The sequence below is a fragment of the Amyelois transitella genome, chromosome 20 (genome assembly GCF_032362555.1).
Source record: "Amyelois transitella isolate CPQ chromosome 20, ilAmyTran1.1, whole genome shotgun sequence".
Classification (NCBI taxonomy): Eukaryota; Metazoa; Arthropoda; class Insecta; order Lepidoptera; family Pyralidae; genus Amyelois; species Amyelois transitella.
The window spans coordinates 4,059,274-4,084,712 of NC_083523.1; the positions used below are offsets into that span (position 1 = coordinate 4,059,274).

The 25,439-nt window shown below is 35.1% G+C and overlaps 2 protein-coding genes across 2 annotated transcripts; both read left to right on the forward strand.

Moving 5' to 3' along the window:
• Positions 1-17,420: 17,420 nt before the first annotated feature.
• LOC132902957 (uncharacterized) lies at positions 17,421-20,246 on the forward strand. Its single transcript, XM_060950040.1, has 3 exons — positions 17,421-18,039; positions 18,125-18,216; positions 19,049-20,246. Exons 1-3 carry the CDS (start codon positions 17,802-17,804, stop codon positions 19,514-19,516), a joined length of 798 nt encoding a protein of 265 aa, XP_060806023.1. The 5' UTR covers positions 17,421-17,801; the 3' UTR covers positions 19,517-20,246.
• A 1,664-nt stretch (positions 20,247-21,910) lies between these two features.
• Positions 21,911-24,520, forward strand: LOC106131548 (uncharacterized). Its single transcript, XM_013330664.2, has one exon. It carries the CDS (start codon positions 22,069-22,071, stop codon positions 24,409-24,411), a length of 2,343 nt encoding a protein of 780 aa, XP_013186118.2. The 5' UTR covers positions 21,911-22,068; the 3' UTR covers positions 24,412-24,520.
• Positions 24,521-25,439: the final 919 nt, after the last annotated feature.

Consider the following 25,439-nt stretch of genomic DNA (forward strand, 5'->3'; position numbering starts at 1 on the left):
TATAAATGTGCCAAAAATTGTAATGCAATACGTATAAAATACTTACTTTTTAAATATCTTCGTTTCACGAAGCCGAGCAGCGTTCCACTTGTTTGAATTTGTTTGCCTGACTAAATAGTTCAGATAAATGTCATCACATGGTGCATTTTTTGTGTATCAAGTGAGAAATTACCGGGGTACGACTTAGGCGGTGGTACGATTTAAGCAACCTTACCCTAATTAGTTTTTTTTAAACAATAAACTACTTATTTGTTGGTAAAGTTAGATTTCTTACATTCCATATTTTTTATAAAACTTAAATAAAAAATCATGAAATGTTTAATGTTAATATGGAGTGCCTAATACGCAATCTCGTTATTTTATGCCGCGGTTCAGAAGGCACATCACGTCCACGCTTTTTGCGGAGCGGACAAACATTCAAATTGATCGGCAAATTGCTAGATGCTGATTTACGAGCTTCGACAATTACCTGTGTGTTTGTTTACTCTTTTATTACTTTTGGGATACAAATGTTTGTTGTATAGAAAATTGTTTTATTTGATTGCGTCGATTCGAAATTGGGGAATGGCGTTTAGGAATGTAACCAATTTTCTCTTGCGTCCATGTATTACTATACTTATAAATAGCAAGGTGCTATCTGATTGACTGACATTTCAATTACGTACCGCTGTGTCTAAATTGCTAGATCCCATAAGCGGTTTAGGGGATCTAAGATATATTTCCTAAAACTCCCGTAATTAACGAAATTCTACAGTTTACATCGAAATAAAAAAAAGCAGGTTTGGTTTCGATATATTTAAAGTAATATCTATCAAAATAAGTACCTAGTATCTATCAAAATTTAATAATTGAAAACGTTATAATTTTTTTAATAAATTGTCGTTCTATGTTAATCTGAAGCCACTTTTAGACGCAACGCATTGAAATAACTTGTATACAAATGTAAATGACGGAAAATAACCTCAAAAATAACTTCCACGCTCATTGATCGCAAAACTTATCGGAACTCCCTTAACAACAGCAAACAGATCGTGAAACATAATATTAATCCAGATATGCCAAAAGGCAATTCATTTGTGGACATCATTGAATTATGATTAATCGGTAGGAAGTTGGTGGATACATCACTTACGCCTGGCGGCTGGCCAAGTCTGAACAATAATCTGGCCGGTGAAATATGGGCCAAGACGCAATAATGTATACTTAATCACAGTTATGCGTCTGGGGCCAAGCGGAATAGAAATATTTTGGCCGCAAATGCAAATAAGTTTTAGCTTCAACGGATTATTGAATCATTATGACACGTTAAGGCATCCTTAACATAACCTATTGGATAATTCAGTGATAAACATATTGTGAGTTTAACGGCGAAACGGACAAAAGTACATACATACATACATATAGTCACGTCCATATCCCTTACGGGGTAAACAGAGCGAATAGTCCCGAAAAGACTGAATGGCCACGTTCATCTGCTCGGCTTAATGATGGAATTGAGATCCAAATAGTGATAGGTTGCTAGCCCATCGCCTAAAAAAAAGGATCGCAATTTTATAAGCCTATCCCTCAGTCGCCTTTTACGACATCCATGGGAAAAAGATGGAGTGGTCCTATTCTTTTTTGTATTGGTGCCGGGAACCACACGGCAAAAAAGAAAAAGTATCTCTATGTTATTACTCACCTACCTTACCTACTCCTGGATTTTTACCAAAAGCAGGTTGAAAATGGGACAAATACCAGAATGATAATGATTTCAAATTTCATTCAAACAATTTCCTACAGTCGCTAACGAATTGTTTCTCAAAAAATCTCGCTTAATTTCCGATCCAGCGGTTGGAAAGTTCCTTAGTTCACCCCTAGCCTAGCCCATATAAGGTCACTTATAAGGTCTTCTTTTATATAGAAATATTTAATTTTTTTTAAACTCTCCTCTGAAATATAAATAATTCACTTAGAAAAACTGTTAAAAAAAACAACTCCATTATACTTAAGATTCTTTTAAATTAACCATATATAAAGTTTATCGCGCTATTAAGCTATAAAATTTATGGAGGCCGCAGCAAGCCTGCATTTATTTGGCGCATCACATCTTCTAACGATCCAATACGAGTACATATATTACGTCTGTATCCCTTACGGGGTAGATAGAGCTAACATACATACCTACATATAATAACGTCTTTAACCCTTGCGGGTAAAAAAAAGCCAACAGTCTTGAAAAGACTGATTGACCAAGTTCTTGAGTGGTACCCCATCCACATCCACATCCACACTAATAATCCACATCCACACTCCACACTAATAATAAAGAGGAAAGATTTGTATTTTTGTATGTTTGTGTGGAATAAACTCAAAAACTACTGGTCCGATTTTGATAAAATTTGGCACAGATATAGAATAGACCTTCAAAAGTGACATAGGCATAAATTTGTTTTGAAATAAATTAGTTTTCAGGTAGAAAAATATGTCCACCCGTGCGAAGCCGGGGCGGGCCGCTAGTAAGAGATAAACACATAATGTATAGATAGACAGACTCTTTATTGCACCTTAAGAAAAAAATAAAACAGAAAAAAAAACACTATCATTCCAGTATATGATTGTCTGTCATGCGAAGCTCCCCAATCTGCGTCTACATACCCGCAAAGAAATTTCTTTTTAGATTTCCTAAAACATAATATCAAATCCAAGGTATGCTTTAGATAACGCAGTCAGTACGCGCTTCGCGCTATTATACCTAGTGCTGAACAGTACAGCACGAGTTAAATTGCGATAAGACACTAACAATATGCGCTATGTTGGGTCTAGTGGAAACTGCCAGGTAATTGCAATTGGGGCAGTACAAATAAAATAAAATGCAAATGTATGTATGTGAAATGGTATAACTGCTCATGATGTATCAAGAAATTTCTACGTATTCGGTCAAGATGCGAACAATCGCTTTGACACGGTCTTACTGAAGGCTTTTGGACGCAATCGGCAAGTGTCTGGGGCCAGTAAACACCAAAACTTGCCGGCGTTCTGGCTTCAATACTATTTACACCAAAAGACAAGAATTGAATCTTAAACAAAATTCAGTTAATACATACACATACATACATATGGTCACGTCTATATCCCTTGCGGGGTAGACAGGGCCAACAGTCTTAAAAAGACTGATAGGCCACGTTCAGCTATTTGGCTTAACACTAGAAGGGTCGGGGAAATTGCATACCTTCAAAGACCGCGACCGTCAAATTGACGGTATATGATAATTACGGAGAAAATATGATTGAAATATGTACCTATGTGTGTCATAAAAACAAAATTACGAATTTTAATTAATGCTTTTAATTAAATACTTTGATTAGTTACATAAAACATTTATTACAAATAATTTTTTTAAATACTTTTTTTACACATTGACCACAAACAGCTTTCTGGCAAATAGTACATAAGTCACAAGTGCGGTTCTTTTTACATTTTGAATTAATTTGACATTGTCGTCTTTTTTGTGATGTAGAAGGCTGTTCTTCTTCAATAGTTATGTTATCCAAACGTTGAAAAGCTGATGCACTTTGTTTTTTATTCACGTACTCTGCGCGAAGTTCACTTACAAGTTGTAGAATATAATTATGACGAGAAATGTTTTCACCTGTAACTTGGCGATAAATAATCCATGAATTTATGGCGGCCAAATCTAGAATATTATAGAAGACGTGGACTGGCCATCTTCGTGTTCCAGCTCTTACAGTATATTTTCGTGCCATTTGGTCAATTATATCCACGCCTACCTTAGTTTCGTTATAAAATTGTATAGTCTCCGGTAGTTTTTTTTTGACTCAGCATCAATATGAATATTTTCGTGTAATGTACTCAATACAATGACATTTTTCCCAGGTTTACCTTGATAAATTGTTAGGGTTGTGTTTGTTGCCGATTTCAGTATAAAGGTTTCATACATATCTCTTTGTACGAATGTTTCTACAATTCGCTGGTACTTCTCGTCTTGCCCGTCTCATTGTTCCAACAATACTTGTACTTTCAGATTAAGCTTTTCTGCCAATTTTAGAGATGTGAAAAAATTATCCGTTGTAACGTTCCGACCTTTTTTGAGGTAAGGTTGTAACAATTTCATAACAACATGTTCTGGTAACGACATATTACTTAGGCGCTCACTATCTTTTCCTAAATAAGGAAAACCCCCACACAGATATTTGCTCTCAACATCCACTAATAACCAAAACTTTATTCCAAATTTATCAGGCTTGTTCGCAATATTTTGCAAAAAAGGGCAACGTGTTTTCGATGGAAATAACTGCTCATCAACAGTCATATTTTCACCAGGAATGTAACACATTTGGCAATTTTCTATAAAATTATTCCATATATCAGAAATCATTGCAAAGTCAGTAGATAAACGTGTATTACGCGTGCTTCTCAAATCAAATCGTAAGTATTTTATTATTTCTTTGAATCTATTTTTACTCATAGTATTTTTGAAAACTGGCGGACCCCATTCTAAGGACCATAAAATGTCTAGGTCTAAATGGCTCATGTTGTAAGCTCCACGTGCATAAATCAGTCCAATGAAAGCATCTAATTCATCTAAAGAAATTTCCCACGATTCATCTTGACATTTGATACGTGCTTCAGTTTCAGTGCACAACTTTATGCGTCGTAATATAAATTCTTGAATAAAAAGACGCCAAGAAGTAATAACTTTTTTGGATTCTACATACCGCTTTGCATATGGAGTGGGACCTGGGTTTTCTCTCAGTACATTTTGCCGACTTCGACGGCCCGTCGTTCCACCACTAAAACTAGGAATACACGTCCATTCAGTGCCATCACTAGCCACTTGTCTCATACCTATTTCGGGTAATGATGACGTTCTGACTTGCCTCCCACCACGTGTTATACTTCCCGAATGCACTGCTCTTCCGCTGGATCCAGGTCTTCTGCCACGACTTCTACGTATACCACGTTCGCTGTGTAAATTACTGTCCTGCGTTTCACTGTCGAAATGACTTTCAGTTGGAATGTCGGCTTCTGAATCCTCAGATGTAGAACTTTCTTGGTCTAGCTGAAAGTCTTCATCTTCGTTATCACAATGCGTTACTGATAATTCATTGCCACTTTCATCACCTGAGTCATCTTCTTCAATATTACAAAGTTGCGATAACTCTCGTTCTATTTCGAAACTCGAGAGCTGTTTGAAACGCCGATTGGAACTCATTATAAAATAAACACACGACAATTCTCTTCAAATAATCAGTTGAAACTGTAAGTCATGTCAATAAACACAACATATAAATATATAGGTAAGATAAGAAGGTAGAAACAAAACTTTTGTTTTTAACGATAGAATTGATATTTAACTAGTGACAGGTTGCTAGCCCATCTCCTAAAAAAGAATCCCAAGTTTGTAAGCCTATTCCTTAGTCGCCTTCTACGACATCTATAGGAAAGAGATTGAGTAGTCCTATTCTTTTTTGTATTGCTGCCGGGAACCACACGGCATCTCAGTTAATACCTTGCTCTATTGTCTCTGTTTAACGTACACAGGCAGTGTAGAATAGGACCACTCCATCTCTTTCTATAAATATCGTAGACGTACTTACGTTGGCTAATTTACAATGGGCTAAAATTAAATCACTTTCCTAACGTAGGTACAATAAGTATGAGAAGGTATTAAAGCTAGTCGAGAACCATCTTATTTTAATACAAACTTGGTATATGATCAATTAAGTAAAAATCTGATCATGGGGTCTATTCACCTTTATAAGGCATTCTACTGTCTCTTTCATTATCCGAAATGATAAAAAAGATAGAGATGATATGATATGAGCATGAGCTTGTTCGCTTCGTGTCTAAACGAACATTAGAATAGAACCACTACATATCTTTCCCATGGATGTCGTAAAAGGCTTAGTCGCCATTTACGACATCCATGGCAAAGATTAATAAACTTGTGATTCTTCTTGCAGGCGAAGGGAATTTGTCCCTTTTTGAATCTCAATAACATCTTAGGCTGAACATCTGAATTTTTGTCTTTGGCCTTTTAGTCTTTTCAAAACTATTAGCTCTGTCAAACCCGCAAGGTATGTAGACGTGATTATATGTATGTTTGCTTGTTAACTTTCGTCAATGAGGGGTCGTTTGGTGTAAGCCGTACTTCAAGGAACATTCCTCTGTTGGACCAAACTTTACAATTAAACCCTAAACTCTGACTTCGGTCAAGTCACGATCACAATCAACAAATACCTACGATTCACAAGTTTTCTTGTTCTTACCCAACTGTGATAGAAAAAGTAATCGTGTTTGTGTGTAATAATTCGATTGACCGCATATTATGATGAATAGACACATAATAACATATCTAACTTATATCAACATGTACCCTTTATGTATATAAAATAACAATAAATATATTTTTCAGTTCAATAGTAAACATAAACATATATGTGAGAACTCCTTTTATGTAATCAAATGTCAGGAGAGATACCGAATAATATGGATACGAGTACACAAGTATATATTTACACATATACCAGCCGACTAAAATGACGCCTTTTCGTAGGTTTAAAGAAAGCTATTTGAAAACAATTTCTGTGGAGATTTCCCAGCGGTCGTTAGTATGTCTTCGTGCTCATATAGTCAAAACTGAATTTAGCAAACGTTGCCTCCATCTCGAGTGTGGGATTCAATATTATCGGCATTAATATCACGTATGGATTCTGATTGAACTGTTATCAAAGACGAACTTATTTCATATGACTAGTTGTTGCCCGCATCTCCGTTTACGTGTTATTGAAAAACGAAGGTTAAGGTTATTAATTAACAAAAAAAGTTTCATTCAAATCCGTTGAGTAATTCCGGACAAACAAACATACAGACAGACATTTTGACATTTTTTTATCTACCACTAAAATAAACTATAAATGAAAATTAATATAAATGTGACTAATGAAGTACTTAAGTCAATTTATAAAAAGTTAAATGCGTTTACATTTAGACATCTGATTTTCTTAACGTTTCTGTTGAAATTACATCAGATTAGCCGTACGCTTGCAAGTGTAATTTAAAAGTAAAAATACCGGACTTAGCGCGCTAAAAACCGATGAAACGCTAGTCTAAATTTTCATTTAAAGAAAATAGACAACCGTTGGTCCCTCGCGTCAATTTAATTTTCATCCCCGTTACGAGCGCCGAACTTCCTACTACATGTGCTATGCATACACGACAATTATAACTAGAGCTCGCACCCTCCCTAAAATGACCCGTATACCTTGATTAATAGAGTGTAAATTAAAAGAAGGAAAGGTCAGTCAGAATTGGCTGTAGTTTTACCGAATTGGGATGCACCGACAACGGTTACGGCAACTGCATCGTAGTAAGTATAATGACTCGCACAAACTCCTTTTAAATGTTAATCCTGCCAGCCATTTACATTAACGTGATTTGTAAGGATTTACAAAAAAATCATTTAGTTCGTGATCAAGTATTAATCTTGAAATCCTTTTGAACATAAAGGATGGTGAATGACTAAGACATGAAAGTTTATATTCTGGATTGAATTTTTTGAACTCCTAAAGAATTACAGTTGTCAGCCTGAGATCACTTTTACTTAGCTATGCCATTTCACTTTACGCTATTTCACCATCATTCTCTCAACGTCATCATTACAAACGCACAACTACATTGTCAAATATCAAAATTTTCCTTCGAAATCTACCAAAGCAAACAAACTAGTAAATACTCGAAATAGTGGATAAAATTAATCTATATCCAAAACAAACAAACGGATGTAACGAAATTAAACAAACTAGATCGAAATCGGCGAAATTGAGCATAAACTAAGCACGATCGCACGAGCAATATTTGTCGTCACAACTCTCTGTTCCAGCTATTCTCAAAGCGGGATTTTCAGGAACTTCAAATAAATTGTTTTTGTACCCGACTGTTTATTAAAAGCAGATAGATAGATAAACTTTTTATTGCATAGGAGTTAAACATACAAAATAGCACAAAAGAGACAGAGATGGTACATAGGCGGACTTATCGCTGATGCAATCTCTAACAGTCAACTTTTGGGTGGAAGGAAACCAAACAGGAGATTGGCGTTGGCGCATAGTGAAATAAAAAATGCTTAAAAGTTATACAATAAAAACAATATATATCTATAAATAATAAATACACATCAATACATAATAATTACATATACTTAAAATATAGTAGAATGAGACTTAACGAGATTTTTGAAACTATCAATATTCTGGGCCTTCCCGTAAAAAAAATAAAAGCAGTCGGGTAAATAAATTAAAATGTCATGCAAAATGTCAGACCTGAACCTGAAGTGAAAGTTGAGCATTTTGAACAAGATTACAAATTTACCACTACAGAACGTCTTTAATACGTATTAAGTGATTAGTACGAGTAAAATAACGGTAACGTGTGAATAATTCCGTATTATACTTTTTAGTTTCGAAGTTGAAACAGACGTGTGTTTTGTTGGTCCGCTAACATCAACAGCATCACATAACAATCCTTACTCTGTCATACGTATAACCGATTTCGATTGAAAGAAAACACAAATTTTATACATATGTATATTATTGTATATACACTTACTACAATTACATATCTCACAACACCAAAATATGTTTTAGAACCACTGTCTTTCCTAACGCTCTGTAGTCTGTAACTAGGAAATACCCCAGTGCTATGATGAAGCGCCTTTCAGAGCCAAGTCTGTGGCGTAACGAATGTGGCGCCAACAACGTACCTGTCTCCAAAATCTTCATGGTAGATTTGCACCACAAGTACATGAGTTAATATATAGGAAAGAGTTCCCGATGATGAAAAGCAAAAGAATTGAATTGAAAAAAACTGAAAAAAGTATACATACTAAACCAACCTTGCATGAAGAGAGTGAGGAATGTGGATGAAGCCAAAGAAGCATACACGGATCGAGGGGAATGGAAAGCTGTAATTTCTGCCTACCCCTCCGATAAAGAGGCGTGATTTTATGTATTAAATTAAGGTAAAGGAACTAAGACGAGCGCCTTTTTCGGAATGGGGACGAAAAGTCAGTGTCAGTTCAAAAGTGCCTAAACTCCTACGATCCCTGTTGCATACTTCTTTCGTTTCATTCATTCATATTTGAGAATAAATAAAATGATAGCATTGCTCTGTTAATATCTTTACTCACGATCTGCAGAGCACTAGAAGGAAGCAGCTTATTGTCATGGTCCAATTTCAATGTCCACTGGCTTCATGACTCCGTCTGTGAAAATCCGAGAAATCGCCCGCTACTTTCCAATGCCTTGAGAGATCTCTACAACTACTCGTAGAAACTCTCAAATGTATTTATGATTCTTTCCTTTGTTACATTTCAGTACTTTTAGACATGATACGTTTTTTTAGTAGATATTTCGAGTGGAGGTTTTATTTTAAGATATCATTTATTTTTAGGGCTTCGGTGGTCAAACCGTTAAGAGGCGAATATAATGAGTGATGATAATGAAAGCACTGGTTCAAATCCTATGTATTTATGTACACATGGCCATGTAAATGAGTTTGAGTGCTAATCAATGTTCTTACGGTAAGAGAGAAATATTATGAAAAGGCCCGCCCATACAAAATGATTTTCATAACTGATAAATCTATGAGAATCATAAAACCACTCAACGGATTTTGTTGAAATTTGGCATAAAACATTTTAAATTTCCACTGAAGCTCGTCCAGGCAAACGGTACTCCGTAGCGATTACTCATAGAAATAATGAAATCGATGCAATCACTAAATCGAGGACTATTTTCCAATACCTATTTTCACACCTGCTCCTACGTAAACAAACGCTGCCGATTTAATTAACGATTAATCATGAATAAATTTAACATCTCATTAGTGGTCGCACTATGCTTTTCACCTAATTAATTATATCTTTCGCCACACTCGAAATGAGCGAATTAAATTCGGTCCAAATAAATAAAACAAGTCTATCGCCAAAAGGATTGTTTGAAATCCTGGTATTGTTTTGTGGTTAGTCAAATGTAGTTGAATTTTTGAAATCGGAATAGAAGTACAATTAATTGTTTTATTATTTCTTTAGCGCGTGAGAATTTTTAAGAAAAATCAATGTCAACGTCAGTTTTTATCTGTAGCTGATAAGATTTGGTACAATATTTTCTTATTTATTCGTTACAAGAAAATAAAACATTATATAACACACATTATTTGAATCTCAGTTCCACCATAAAGCCATACAGCTTAGCGTACCCTATCAGTTTTTTCAAAACTGTTAACTCTATTTACCCCGCAAGTTATATAGACGTGATTATATGTATGTAGTAACATACAGAAAAAAACGCAAACGGAAATTCTAATAATCAGATTTTTGGCTTATATAAATATATATCGATTTTTTTTGCAACAGACATTAGTCAGTTACTATTTTATTATATCCATGGAGATGGATGCATTCGTTGCACAAAAGACCTCCTTAGGTATTTACATTGTGGCAAAGGATCGAACTGAGAGCACGCAAAGAAAGAGAAAGAGATACTAAAGAGAAGGGTGACTGAACTTACACGGACCAACATAGACACCAAATTCTATATATTTATAGACAGATCCCTCGGGACACGGTGTAGTTATCATTTGTTACTAGTAATGACTAATCCACGAATGAATAATAGTCAAACCGTGCGCCGCCAAATTGTTAGATGATTTATGAAGACCGCCTTCCGCTGGTAATCTGAATGTACAACAACTGTCTCGTAAATAATTCTCAGTAATGTATTTGGTGTGGTTCCCGGCACCAATAGAAAAAAGAATAGGACCACTCCATCTCTTTCCCATGGATGTCGTAAAAGGCGACTAAGGGATAGGCTTACAAACTTGGGATTCTTTTTTAGGCGACAGGCTAGCAACCTGTCACTATTTGAATCTCAATTCTATCATTAAGCCAAATAGCTGAACGTGGCCTTTCAGTCTTTTCAAGACTGTTGGCTCTGTCTACCCCGTAAGGGATATAGACGTGATGATATGTATGTATGTATGTATGTATTTAAGTGGGCCTGAAATTAATGAAAAAAACTTTTAATCTTCTCCGCCGAAATTCATCCCACGGATTTGCTAATTAAACTTAACAAAAAATAAATTATTGATTACATATTCAAGCATTTAAAACTAAAATTTCCGGCTGTCTTGCTCATGTGGGAACTTCCATGAAAGTCTTTTGTTTTTTCCGAGAAAGAGGCGTGATTTTATGTATGTATGACTTTTACCCCAGAATGAATTAATCGTACCAAAGGTTTAGCCATAAAAGCATATGACGATCACATAATCGCATTTATAATATTACTTTTTAGGTAAGTATATTTCGCCACCGAATCCTGCAAGAAGGGCCTGAATTGACCTAAAAATACTGATTTTATTACCCTAGTACCGAGAGAATTCAGTACAAAGGTGTAATACAAAGTGTAGGAAACTATGATTTGCAAACACCTTAATTCATGGATATTTGTATAATAACTAACCACGACTGCCTACCTGCACAATAAAATACTAAACAGTCCTACATTTTTTCAATTTAAATGATTCAAAAGGATGTATAACTGATAGTATTTGGCAAAGTTTATATTCAGTTCCGTGCATGACACCTCAAAAACAAACAAAATCCTCCTGTACTTTGCCTTTAGTAGATTTCCACAAATAAACAAAGAGATAATGCTCTACCCGGAACCACATGGCACAAAGCTAGTACCAACGGAAATATCTCAAATATTATTTTATTTACACAGCATATTAATTTAGAATATAAGTAACCACAAAATAAATATTTGTCACACATTCTTGGCTAAATTCGCATACTCCAGAATGTTACACGCCACATACATAAAGCCGTCGATACACTGACGATTAGTTATAATTTCATTTTAATTAGTGTTTAGTTTACCATAATTGGCTTTAATTTATTTAAATTACTTACATACAACTTGATGAGTAGTCGATACACTTTCGGAATTCATTATATGAGTTTTGATAAGATTTTAAATGAAATGCTATTATTTATCATAATGTAAAAATACTTTTTTAGAAGTTTGTCATATTCTAGGAGGTCTTTTAACAGTTTATCTGCCTAGTTTCCAATATAATAGGTAACGTAGGTCAAAACTTTTTAAATTATTTAGTCATTACATTATTAGACCGCCTTTATTTATAACCGTTCCCGTCTCTTTTGTACTTTATCTATCTATTTTTATTTAATAAACTACGAGAAAAACGGTATCGAAAGAAAGCCACAGCAAAACAAGATTAAGTATTATTAATTAAGAAGTAAATATTTATCAAATAAAATAAACTTTATCCTGAAAATATAAGTTCGTTTTCTAACTAAACTAAGTGAGGTGTGTAACTGGCATTATGAGTTTCCTGCAAGCCATAACATTCTCAAATTTCCGCCGCGGGCGTGGAGGTGGCAAGGCACCAGCTACGTTTAATTTCGTTTAAACCGCCGACCAATTATAAAAATAGACTCTTTCCAGATATCGACCTAACTGTAATAATGAAAAGAGAAGGCGATGATAACAACAAAAGTTGTACCTTGGTACCGAACCAATGGTCATAAGATTTGAATGCCACGTTTAGCTTGTTTTTATTTATTCTGCCGCAGCATCTTTATTTTACAAGTACTCTCCTATATACTTAAGAGTTACCTGCTAGGTTTCATTTAACGTAGTTTCGTTTTCATTTCAAAATGATAAGATTCTTTTGGATTTCAATAAAATTATGCCAAAGAAGAAGCATCACCTAGTTATATAATGTGTTAAAATATATTTCTATCTTTCGCTCTATACAGTAAAAACCGACTGTAGGACAGATAAAATATATATGATCGCCCTACTTTTTTCCATACCATGTAAGGAAAGTATATTTACCAGAAATTTCTTAATATTATCGTTTGCTGAACTTTCATTTGTTGTCCATTCATTTCTATGTCTATGAGAGTAACACTAGTTGGGTACCGCGGCTTCGTCCGCACGGATACTTGTACCCAGTATTTTAATTATATAAGGTGTAAGGGTTTGTTATTTCGACAATCTCCTCTATTTTGTATGTATTTCGGTGTGCTTTTGGGTTTCGTGCCCGTATCTTATGTAAAGTAAATGGTATCCTCGTGATGTATGATTATATATTTTAACGTAAGCTTTTATATTTTATACTAGTCTATTATAGAAGAAATTTTTTTTTCTTCCTGCGTATTACTTAAAGTCAATCAAGAAAATGGCTTATAAATCTTTTGTCGAAACGAATTTCGAAATAAGAAATATGATTCTTTTACCTAAACCAACTTGGAAGGAAGATAAAATTTCTTATTTAGTAACTGGTATATGCAAAACAAGAAGGTCAAGTTTCTCTGCAGATAAATATGAAGGAACTAAATCAATGTGCAGGTATTAATCTAGTATTGTCTGTCTGTCTTCCCACTTATGAAGCTAATGCACCGGTTTGATCTAAATGTAATCACCTTCCCGCCATCAAGCCTATCTGATATTCAGTGATAAAGGATCTGTCACATGTAAGGTATGAATGTAACACATTTCACGAACGATCTTAGGACCCAGAGAATTAAACCTATTATTTATTTACTTTCATAAATTATTTACTTTCAGTTATTGGAAAATACGATTCGCTTTCTAATAATCCAAACGAAACCAAATTTCGTATGTCTAACCATAGCTCATGCTATAATGCTGGCCTGCCTGGATGGTTGAATGGCTACGGTTAGTGGACAATATAAAGAAATAAATATAAGAATAATTCCATAAAAACAATTTCAAACTAATATCTTAAGAATCACATACATATATCAACGTCACACAATATCACATCTTTCTCCTTTACAGAGACAACAGCATCGAAAACACTGGAAGACTTAAAAAATTGCCTGCAAAAATTCAACAATGTAACATAAGTTTCATATGACACTACCTTTACAAAGCCCGATGCGCTCACAATTACCGCTTTTGTCCGTCACACGGGGATTTGGGGCTCTCTATGAATGCATTATAACTTGCATAATGTGATGGCGTAATGGCCGAAGTGGCCAGGTATTTATTAGGTCTATTAATATCAGTTAGTTTATGTAACTAAGTTTGTATCTTAATTTTTATGTACCGCTGGAAGAAATTTCTCTAGAAATAAGTAATGCCCTTGTACTGAATTGCTCTTTATTTTAATTTTTTTTTATTTTCCTTGTTGTACATAAATATATAAATAAGTGTGATTACCTACCTCCCGGTGTTAGTCCCGGTTACTTCCTCATCCTTTCCACGCTCACACTATTTTAAAAAAGGACCATTGATCTCTTGATTTGTAAATGTGACTAAGAAAAAAAGGGGTGAAATACCCAGGGTCCTTTGTTAACGATACATCTTTGTTTATGGTTATTTCTATCAGTAATATCTTCTTTCTCTTCGCGTTAATCCCAGTTAAAACCTCGACTACACACACGAGACTCTTTAAAGACGAACCGAGGATGTGATTTTTGACCATGATCCTGAGTAAGAAGCGATTCCCGTCTGATTTCCGCAACCTTTGCAGGAAAACCTGACCCAGATTTGATCATGGTTTATCCAGTTAGATGTTTCCCCTCACCATAAGGACATCAGATTATGTTCAAAGAAAAAAACTCAGGAGTCATTAATACATAAGTAGCATTTGAACCCGTTACTCCCCGCGCATAACACATAATTCAGCCACCTAAACGGTTCGAACACCGACGCTGTAAAATTACCTGCGTAAAGCTTTTACAATATAGCGTAATCGTAGAAGTGGCCAGGTATTTACTAAGTACGATTACTCGACTGGAACCATGATAGGCAGGCGAACTGCACTGATTTTCATTGGGAATTGGTGAACTGAAAATTTCGTTAAGGCCTACCCTTTAATTGAGTAGAACCTATTTATAATTCTATGGCAGAATTCATGGAAATCGGAATAATCATTCATTTGAATCAATCAATTCATTTGAACCTAAAGTGTAATGTGGAAATTTGTATTGCAATTGAGCATCCATGGTCGTTTATCGGTATTTTCAGTTTATGGTTTTGCAATTATAACTTTTTAATATAATCATTAGATATGCAATTCTTCTGGCTATTTAGTTAATTATTCTCATGCTCAAATTTTAATCCTTCTTTTTGACTTATTTGTTTTTAATTAATTTGAATCATGTGAAATAGATTTCCTAGGCACTAAGTACAATAGACAAAAAGTGACCAAAATCATATCTTTTCCACGTCAAACCCGCTATCAATCTGTTTACTGTGTAATTACCGCTTGTAACAACCCATGGAGTAGCATTGTGTATTTATACAATTACTGTTCATTAGGATGCAGCCGCTTTGTGATGCAAATCCCTAGTTTTTGCCCTGTGGCCCGCTTCCACGTGGCGACTGTAAAAATCTTAATTGCATTTGTTACATAGAATTGTATAGAAAACTAAAGTACGCCCGCGGCTCCACCTGCGTAAATTAAAAAATCGTAATCGGAATTTCGGGAAAGCTTCTCTCAGTATGTACTAGATCGCATAAGTAACCTTCAAACCAAATAACAAATCTCCAGACCTACCAGTTTGGGCTGTACGTTGATGGTCAGTGGTTCCTTTTATATATTTAGCTTCACCTGGATATTTAAAAGGGTAATTGATTTACTATCAACGAGCTAAAGGTTTATAGAAATAGGAATAATAAAAGACGATATAATTAATAATTAAGTTGTCATTTGCTTGCGGAAAGATTTTTCATGTCTGGACTGGGTCCCTGGTGGGTACTCGTAATGCCCCGAGTAAAAATCCTTCTTTGGGTAAAAAGATTTGTACAAAAAAAAATTGTCAAGTAACCATTTGAATATTTTTAATAATTTTTTTTTTCGCAATGGCAAATCGCATAATCAGAACACAACACATGCTAATCAACAATTCGCATCCAAGTCCTAATATCAAGTTGTGCGATTAAGCAAATACCTAATAAACATACTTACATTCCACACTAAACTCACAAAGAAACCAGTAGTTGTAAATCAACATTAAAAAAGGAAGTTCTCAAAAATATTACTTCAATGTCCTCATTAGTCACGAAATACGAGTCCATCAGTTCTTGGCTCGAACTGGAGCAATCTCATAAGTGGAATGCACCAGAAGTTGGACTAAACTTTATAAAATTCAATATTTTCAGTAGCGAGTTTCCTTGAAGAAGTCGAACAGTCGGGAACTCCGTACGTTGCCTATGAAAATAAACATGATTTCTGTGCTTCGATCAACTATGTAATAGATTCACAGATGAAAACAAAAATAAAACATCCACACACTTATAAACGTAGTTTTCAACAGCAATTGGGTGATCGAGCGAAGCTTGTTGTTTGTTTTTTTTTTCAGTAATGTCACAATTATCATTATCGTAGCCAAGCATTCAATAATATTTACTGCGAGAAAAATAACTTGTTCGATTTTTTTGCCCCTTGTATTCGTTAGAACTGTTTTCGAAACCGTGAATACAGAATTGCAATAAAGCACACGGTAATATGCATATTCATGGATTGTATGCCTTATTTTAATACTTTAAGATCCAGTTTTGAAAAAATGGACGAACTCTGTAATTTTTTCAGGAGGATTGTGGGTCTATAAATAGTACGTCGATGATTCTGTGGTGAATCTCGGCGGCGAATAGGGGCGTATCTCGAGGGTTTTGGACAAGTTTGATTCGATTCTTGAAGCCGGCGCGGTCAGGAAATGCTGTAAACTAGGTTTGATCGGACGGGATGCAATCACTGCTTTAACTGTGTATCACTTTTAATGTTACTTTGTAAGCAGTCGGTAACATAGCGTACATAGCACAATAAATAATTTGAACAGGAATTTATCTTAATAAGCAGTTGTAACGTATTATAATTTCTTTGTGAGTTACGGATCTTTAATGAAGACATTGAAGTAATAGTTTTGGGTACATATTGATTTATACGTTGATTTACAACGAGCTTGATGTTGAAGTTTAATGTGCATTTTAAGTTTTTGAAGTACTTACTTGTAACGAGTCAAGAGTTTTAGACTAGAAAATCGATTGGCATGTGTTGTTTACGCATGGGATTTTGTAGTTAAATATGTATTACAAAAAGACGTATCAATATTATGTACCATTATATCAGTACGAAATGAATGAACTTTAGAAAATATTGTTCCAACAAGTACATATATGTGGGTTGTGAACGTTTTTTTATTTAAGTTATTCGTTATTTTTAGTTATTGCTAGCACTGGCAACTTTATTTTAGAAGGAAAAATGAGGTTAGATGTCAAAGAGTGTCATTAAGATTTTGAAGTTTGTAAGATCTATAAGTCTATTATAAAAACCGAAATAAGATATTTGTTTTACTTAATCTAACTGAGTAATCCCACAACTTTTTTGGGGGCTCGTCCGGGATGGTGCTCAATATTGTGGTGGTCAATATTGGATTGAAGTGAAACAACACGACTGAAGACGAAAAATCAAGACGACTATTTAAGGGTGCGTCCACATCTGGCGAATGTGCCGCGAATGTGCAGCTCGCGAGCCGTTTGCGAGCTGCGCGCGTACAATTTTGTTCGAGCGCCGCTCCTGCGCCGCCCGCGCGCAGTTCACGCGCAACCTAAGCGCCGTACGCGATCAGCGCGCGGGCGGCGCGCTAGCGGCTCGCGTCTTCCTTCCACCCGCGTCTCAATCCCCGCACCCCTTACCCGCTCAGTTCGTTTCTGATTATTGGAGGTTAAGTACGTGTTGTCATGGAGTGGACGGAGGAGAACTGTTTACGCTTAATTGAAACATATAAAAGATTTCCAGTTTTGTGGGATCCTAAAGATCAATATTACTATAGAAAAAATGTAAAAAATGATGCGTGGAAAGAAATTGGTGCTATAATGGGAAGCGATTATGAACAATGCCGTAGCAAACTGTTAAGTCTTTTATCTTCTTTTAGAAGAGAGAAAGGAAAAAGTCAAAAAAGTAAAGGGACAGGGAAAGGCGAGTAAAAAACTATTTGTTACTTTTTATGTTTTATTTTATTAGTTAAATTGACTATGTAACTAATATTATTCTATATTTTTAGGTGCATCCGAGACTTACAAAAGTAGATGGTTTGCCTATGACGCTTTTTCCTTTTTAGCTGATCGGGATAAACCAAGGAAACGTATAAATACTGTAAGTAATTAAATCAACAATATTTATCTTGAAATGCAATACGGCCTTCATTTACGCAATAAGAAGCAATCTCATCTCTTATTTCGTTTATTTCTCTTGAATATCTTATTTGTGATGTTTGAATATTTGAAAGAGATGTCAAATTAGGTACGGATTGATTTATATACATATTGGAATTAGTTGTATAACTATCGGTGGCGTTCTGTTTCAAATAATTATGCAAGTGAATAATACTCATAACGACTACTTCAGCAACTTCTGGTTTTAATATCATAGGTTTTCTAAGTACCCTAAAAATGGATGATGCAATGCCAAAGGCACTCTCAACAATTCTGCGAGCTCTGCTTAATCTATAGTTAAAAATGCGTTCCGGAGTGCCTTTACTGTGGTTACCGGAGTATGGTTTCATCACATGTTTATCTAGAGCAAAAGCGCTGTCAGCAACAAAGAAGTAGGGTATCGCTTTAGTCCTGTAAGGTAATGCTTTTTCTTGTGGTAAATTTAAGGAGCCATTTTGCATCATCTTGTAGAACTCTGTATCTTTGAATATCCCTCCATCAGATATACGCCCCTGGCAACCAACATCAGCAAACATAAATTTATAATCTGAGTCTACCAGTGCAAACAGAACAATACTAAAAGTAGATTTGTAATTATGATATTCAGTTCCACTTTTCGGAGGTGCCTGTATGACTATATGTTTACCGTCTATTGCGCCAATGCAATGGGGCAAATGCCATTTATCTTCGAATCCTTTACTCACTTCTAGCCATATTTCTGGTCTCCTTGGCACCTGAAAAATAATAATATAAATATAAAAACATTATTACAGGAACAGGCAGATATAGAACAAGATAAAGTGGATGAGCGACAGGTACAAGATGATGGAATAAATACTGACACTGAAAGCGACCTGTCTTTTATTGAACCTCCGCCGTCCAAAAAGAAAAAATCGACGGATGATAAAATCGTAACTGAAGCCCTACAATGTTTAAAGACTGCTACAGAAAAATTGAGCGATAATTCCAAATTGTCACAAGAAGTACATTCATTTATAAATTTTATTGGAGCCAAAATGGAATCTTATTCACGTTCAACAAAAAATATGGTTCAACAGGCAATATTTGATGTCATAATGAAAGCTGATTCTGGGTACTATGATTATCAACCAAATATGCAAGTGTCAACGCAAGGTTATACAACTTATTCTCAAAGTGCTTCTACGTCCAGACCGCACAGTCAGGAAAGTAATTATTCGGCAGAAGATACGAATGACAGCTACAGTGATTTGTTTCAATAATAACTACTTTCTTTTTGTAAACTTATATGTTGCTTATAAAAAAGGCTATGTGATTATTTAATAAAGATAATTAGAAAAATACTCACACGTACGTTTTCCTTTAAACACTTGATAATCGCCAAACACACTTCAGGAATAATAATACTTATACTTTGCTTAGAAATTCTAAAAAGGTACTGCAAGCTTGTGTAGGAATCTCCAGTGGCCAAGAATCGTAATGTCAAACTTAATTTATTTTCAACTGAAATTGGTAGCCTAAAATGCGTTTCCTTTTTAGCAATCTTGAAACTAAGCATGTGTAGTAGATTTTCATATAATTCTGGTGACAATTTTAAAAAATTTGCATAGTGGCCGCTTAATTGATGGCTTTTTAACTCCGCTACTATATTCTGTTTTCTTTTAAAAATAGGATTTTGCCACCAACGCCGTTGTCTCTTTTTTTTCCTTTTTATCAGTAATATAATAGCTAATGATGCAGCAATTATATTAAAAGCACTAGTGTCGTCCGACATCTTCGAAAGTACTGAGCCAGTAAATGGAACTGTAAGCGCGAGGATTGAGTACGCGCAGATCGCGCGCCGCGCGCACGCCTTATACGAGCCTTGTATGAGTTGCGCTAAGGCGGCGCAACGAACCATTGCAGTGACTGCATGCGTGCAGCGCGAGTGCAGTTCGCGTACCGTTCGTGAGTTGCACATTCGCGGCACATTCGCCAGATGTGGACGCACCCTAAGAAGGCAAGTCATCGACGGACATATTACAGACTGTTTTACCGACTATTAGTATCCGACGGTTCATGCTTAACCGCTACGTGACGTCATTTCTGAATGCTGTTTTACCGACGCTGATGGGAAAAAATATTGCCAGATACATGAATAACGTTATTCGTATTCGTTATTTATTAACGTTATGATAAGTTGATACAACGATTTATAATATTCAGAAATAACGTTAACCCGATTTTATTATGAAGAAATAAAGACTTTAATTAATTTTCACATTGAAGACGAATATTATTGATGAGTTCAAAGAAAATATCTTGTTGTACGGCACAAAGACGACTTTCATTTAAGACGAATAAGATTGCAACTAAGATGCCGCCGAAGAAAAATACCCAAGACTCAGATGTAGAAGACGTTGAAGATGTTGAGGTACAGATATCATTCAGAGACTTAGAAAAGTATATGAATACTTTCACTGGAGATGATACTTACCCGGTTAACGAATTTATTGAAGAATTTGAAGATGTTGCTGCTTTAATGAAATGGACTAACGTCGAAAAATTAATTTACGCGAAAAGGCTTTTAGGAGGTACAGCTAAATTATTTCTACGTTCGATGGGAAGAATTAAAGATTACTCTGGGTTGAAAAAAGCATTAAAAGAAGAATTTGGTCCGAAATTAAACAGCGCCACGATTCATAAAAGACTGAGCACCCGCAAGATGAAGAATGATGAAACGTATCAACAGTATTTTTTGACAATGAAAGAAATCGCTCTGCATGGTAAAGTTGAAGATCCTGCTTTAATGGAATACGTAATTGATGGTATTAGAGACACTGAATCTAATAAAGCTATACTCTATGGTGCTTCAGACCTTAAGGAATTTCGGAAAAAGTTGGAGATTTACAGCGAGTTTAGAAAGAAGATGTCTTCACGTTCCAATTATGTTTCTCCTTCAACATCAGTCCAGTCTGGATCTAGAAAGAAAAATGACGCCGCACCACCTAAGAAACGATGTTATAATTGTGGAGATTTAAATCACCAATCATCAGCGTGTACCAAAGGCATCAAATGCTTTAGATGTAACGAGTTTGGACACAAAGGACCCGACTGTCCGAACCAAGTAAAAAAGACGTTAAATATTTTGAAGAACGACAAGATCGAAGCTCCTTTTAAGCTAGTCAAGATTAATTCTACCCCGATGATATCACTTGTTGACACTGGAAGTGATGTTAACCTCATAACTGAAACTGGATTTGAAGACATAAAACGAAAAATTACTGACTATAAAGATATGAAGATTTATTTAACTGGTATAGCTGAAAAACAAATGTTAACAGAAGGAATATTTACTGCGAAAGTTGAAATTGATGATGGATTCTCGGATATGACTTTCTACGTTGTGAAAGATAATGCCATTCCCGTAAGATTGATTATTGGCAACCCGATCCTGAAAGAGTTTGAAGTTAAGTTCACTAAAGATGGAATTGAAATGGAAAAGATTATGCATCTAACCCTACTAGTAGAAAATAATGAGAATACTGAAGAATTTAATATAGATGACTCACAATACACAGCTGAAATAAAGAAAATGATCAAAGACTATAATTCTAAAGAAGAAACTAAGAAAAGTAATGTAACATTAAAAATAATACTAACCGATGAAACGCCGATATACCAAAGTCCACGTCGCCTGTCACCTCTGGAAACAGATATAGTTCGTAAACAGATTAATGAGTGGCTGGATAAAGAGATAATAAGACCTAGTAAATCAGATTTTGCATGCGCAATAGTTTTAGCTAATAAAAAAGATGGAACCAAAAGAATTTGTATGGACTACAGAGGAATTAACAAGAAGATAATAAGAGAAAGATTTCCTTTGCCGCTGATTGATGATCAGATTGATAAATTAAAAGAAGCTATTATATTTACGTCTCTTGATTTAAAAAATGGATTTAATCACGTGGATGTTGATGTAGATAGTCGGAAGTACACTTCTTTTGTGACACCGCAAGGCCAGTTCGAGTTTATCAAAATGCCGTTTGGTCTATGCACAGCGCCATCCGTTTTTCAAAGATATATCAACGATGTTTTTCACGATTACATAACTGATGGTACTGTACTATCTTATCTTGATGATTTAATCATTCCCGCAAAGACAGAAGAAGAATCACTGGCTAAAACAAAGAAAATATTTAAAAGAGCGGAAGAATTTGGTCTGATATTCAATTGGAAAAAATGTCATTTTATGAAGAAGGAAATAGAATATTTAGGATACATAATTTGTAACAATGAAGTAAGACCATCCAAAGAGAAAATAAAAGCTGTTGCAAATTTCAAAAAGCCCACTAATATCAAAGCCGTTCAATCGTTTCTTGGTTTAACTGGATATTTCAGAAAGTTTGTTCAGAATTATTCTCTAATAGCTAAACCTATGACAGATCTGTTAAAGAAAGGAGTTGTTTTTAATTTTGACGAAATATGTGAACAAGCCTTTATAAGATTAAAAGATATACTTACCAATTCGCCGGTTCTCCGAATTTATAATCCTGCTTTATACACAGAAGTACACACCGATGCAAGTGCAGATGGTTACGGAGCTGTTCTATTACAAAAAAATCCGATTGATGATCAGTTACACCCAGTGCATTTTATGAGTAAAAAGACTACTCCCGCTGAGAAGAAGTATCATAGTTATTATTTAGAAATTTTGGCTATTGTTGAAGCAATAAAGAAATTTAGAGTATACTTACAAGGGATACACTTCAAAATTGTAACCGATTGTTCTGCATTAACGATGACACTACAAAAGAAAGACTTACCTCCACGAGTTGCACGATGGGCCTTATTGCTCGAAGAATACGACTATGAGATAGAACACCGATGGGCATCACGAATGAAACACGCAGATGCGCTGAGCAGATATCCTGTCTGTTTAGTTCTTTCTGAAACTACAGCAAGGATAAAGAAAGCACAAAACGAAGACGAACATGTAAGATTGATTAAGAAGATTTTAGAGACAGAAGATTACAAAGATTATGTTGTTCAGAATGAAATATTGTATAAGTGGAAAGACGGAAATAAAATAATTGTTGTACCTAAAAAGATGCAATGGGAGATCATTAGGAAGAATCACGAGAAAGGTCATTTCGGAATAGTAAAGACTGAGGAACTTATTGAAAGAGAATATTATATAGAGAATTTAAGAGAAAAGATTAAGAAAATTGTTGATAATTGCGTTGAGTGCATAATTGTATCTCATAAAAAGGGCAAAAAAGAAGGTTTGCTTAATCCGATTGATAAGGGTAGTGTCCCATTGTCGACCTATCACATAGATCACTTAGGACCCCTTACATCAACAAATAAAAGTTACAAGTACATACTTACAGTAGTTGACGCGTTTACCAAATTTACTTGGATTTATCCTGTGAAGACTTTAACAACAGAAGAGACTATTAACAAACTGACTTTACAACAACAAGTTTTTGGGTCACCCGAACGTATAATAACAGACCGAAACGCTGCATTCACTTCAAATGATTTTAAAGAGTATTGTAAGAATGAGAACATTACACATTATTTAATAACGACTGGTCAGCCAAGAGGAAACGGACAAGTAGAGAGGGTACATCAGATAATTATAAACGTACTTGCTAAACTAAGCGCCGATGATCCTACGAAATGGTACCGTCGTGTATCAAATGTACAGCGTTGTTTGAACGGAACTTATCAACGTAGCATTGGAATGACGCCGTTTGAATTGATGTTCGGAGTAAAGATGAGAGATAAAGATGATGGAATATTAAAATTGATTGAAGAAGAAATTATTCAAAAAGTAAACGACAAGAGGCAAGAATTAAGGGAGAAAGCTAAAGAGTCTATAAGGAAAATACAAGAAGAGAATGTGAAGTACTACAATCGGAAGAGAAAAGAGGCTTTTTCTTATGATATTGGAGATTTAGTAGCGATCAAGAAGACACAGTTCTCACAAGGGAGTAAACTGTACCCTAAGTTTCTAGGACCCTACGAAGTCACCGAAAAGAAACATAACGACAGATACGTACTAAAGAAAATAGGAACAGCGGAAGGCCCTATTAAGACGACTAGTTCTGCAGATAACATGAAGCCTTGGGTCACCTCGGAAGATAGTATTTCATCTGGGACAGATGAATAGTCAGGACAGCCGTGTGGGTTGTGAACGTTTTTTTATTTAAGTTATTCGTTATTTTTAGTTATTGCTAGCACTGGCAACTTTATTTTAGAAGGAAAAATGACGTTAGATGTCAAAGAGTGTCATTAAGATTTTGAAGTTTGTAAGATCTATAAGTCTATTATAAAAACCGAAATAAGATATTTGTTTTACTTAATCTAACTGAGTAATCCCACATATATTACATAGTCTTCATTCCCTCCACAACATGGGTAGGCGGAAGGATAGTAACACGACACTTCCTGCCTCGAGACCGCACACCGATGCGACGTCGCATTTTAAGCTATATGGGACTGGAAGCTTTATTGCAGTAAAAACTCGACCTTATGTGTACGCGATACGGTCAAAAATACTCTAAACGTGTATATAAATAATTTTTTATGTACGTCAATTATTAAAACTTGAGATTGTTAATTATATCTTGTTCTCAAATTGACACGTGATTATATTATCTATTTACTATTTTCTAATGGTTGACTGGTTGACAATGCTATTAGCATTAAGTTCACCTTATGTACCTTTAAGGTTCAATAAAGTTTCAAATAAATAAACCGAGCTATGATTGTAAGAATATATTAAACGCTATCATTACCTGCCTTTAATATGTTTTCAAATATTACAAAGGGTCAGAAAACTGTGTCTTCTATCCAGATCGCGGGATATTCTAGATACATTTCCAGTATGGAAAGTAGCCGGTTCCCGGGGGATTGCTGTAACAGGTACATTGTTGGAAACACGTCTACGAGTTTACATAAATGCAATTTAGTGTACTGAGAGCTACGAAATTCGCCTTCATATCTAGATCATAACATGTTAGAAGTTATGCAAGTTCAAATTTTTCAAAGGTTCTTTTCTCAATAATACAGTCAACTACAAATCTCTATACATACTTTTTCAAAGCAAATACTGCGAAAGTTATACTTGCACATGTACCTACTCTAGATTATGTAAAAGTTTGTAAGGATGCGTGGATGTGTGTGTGTATGTTAACT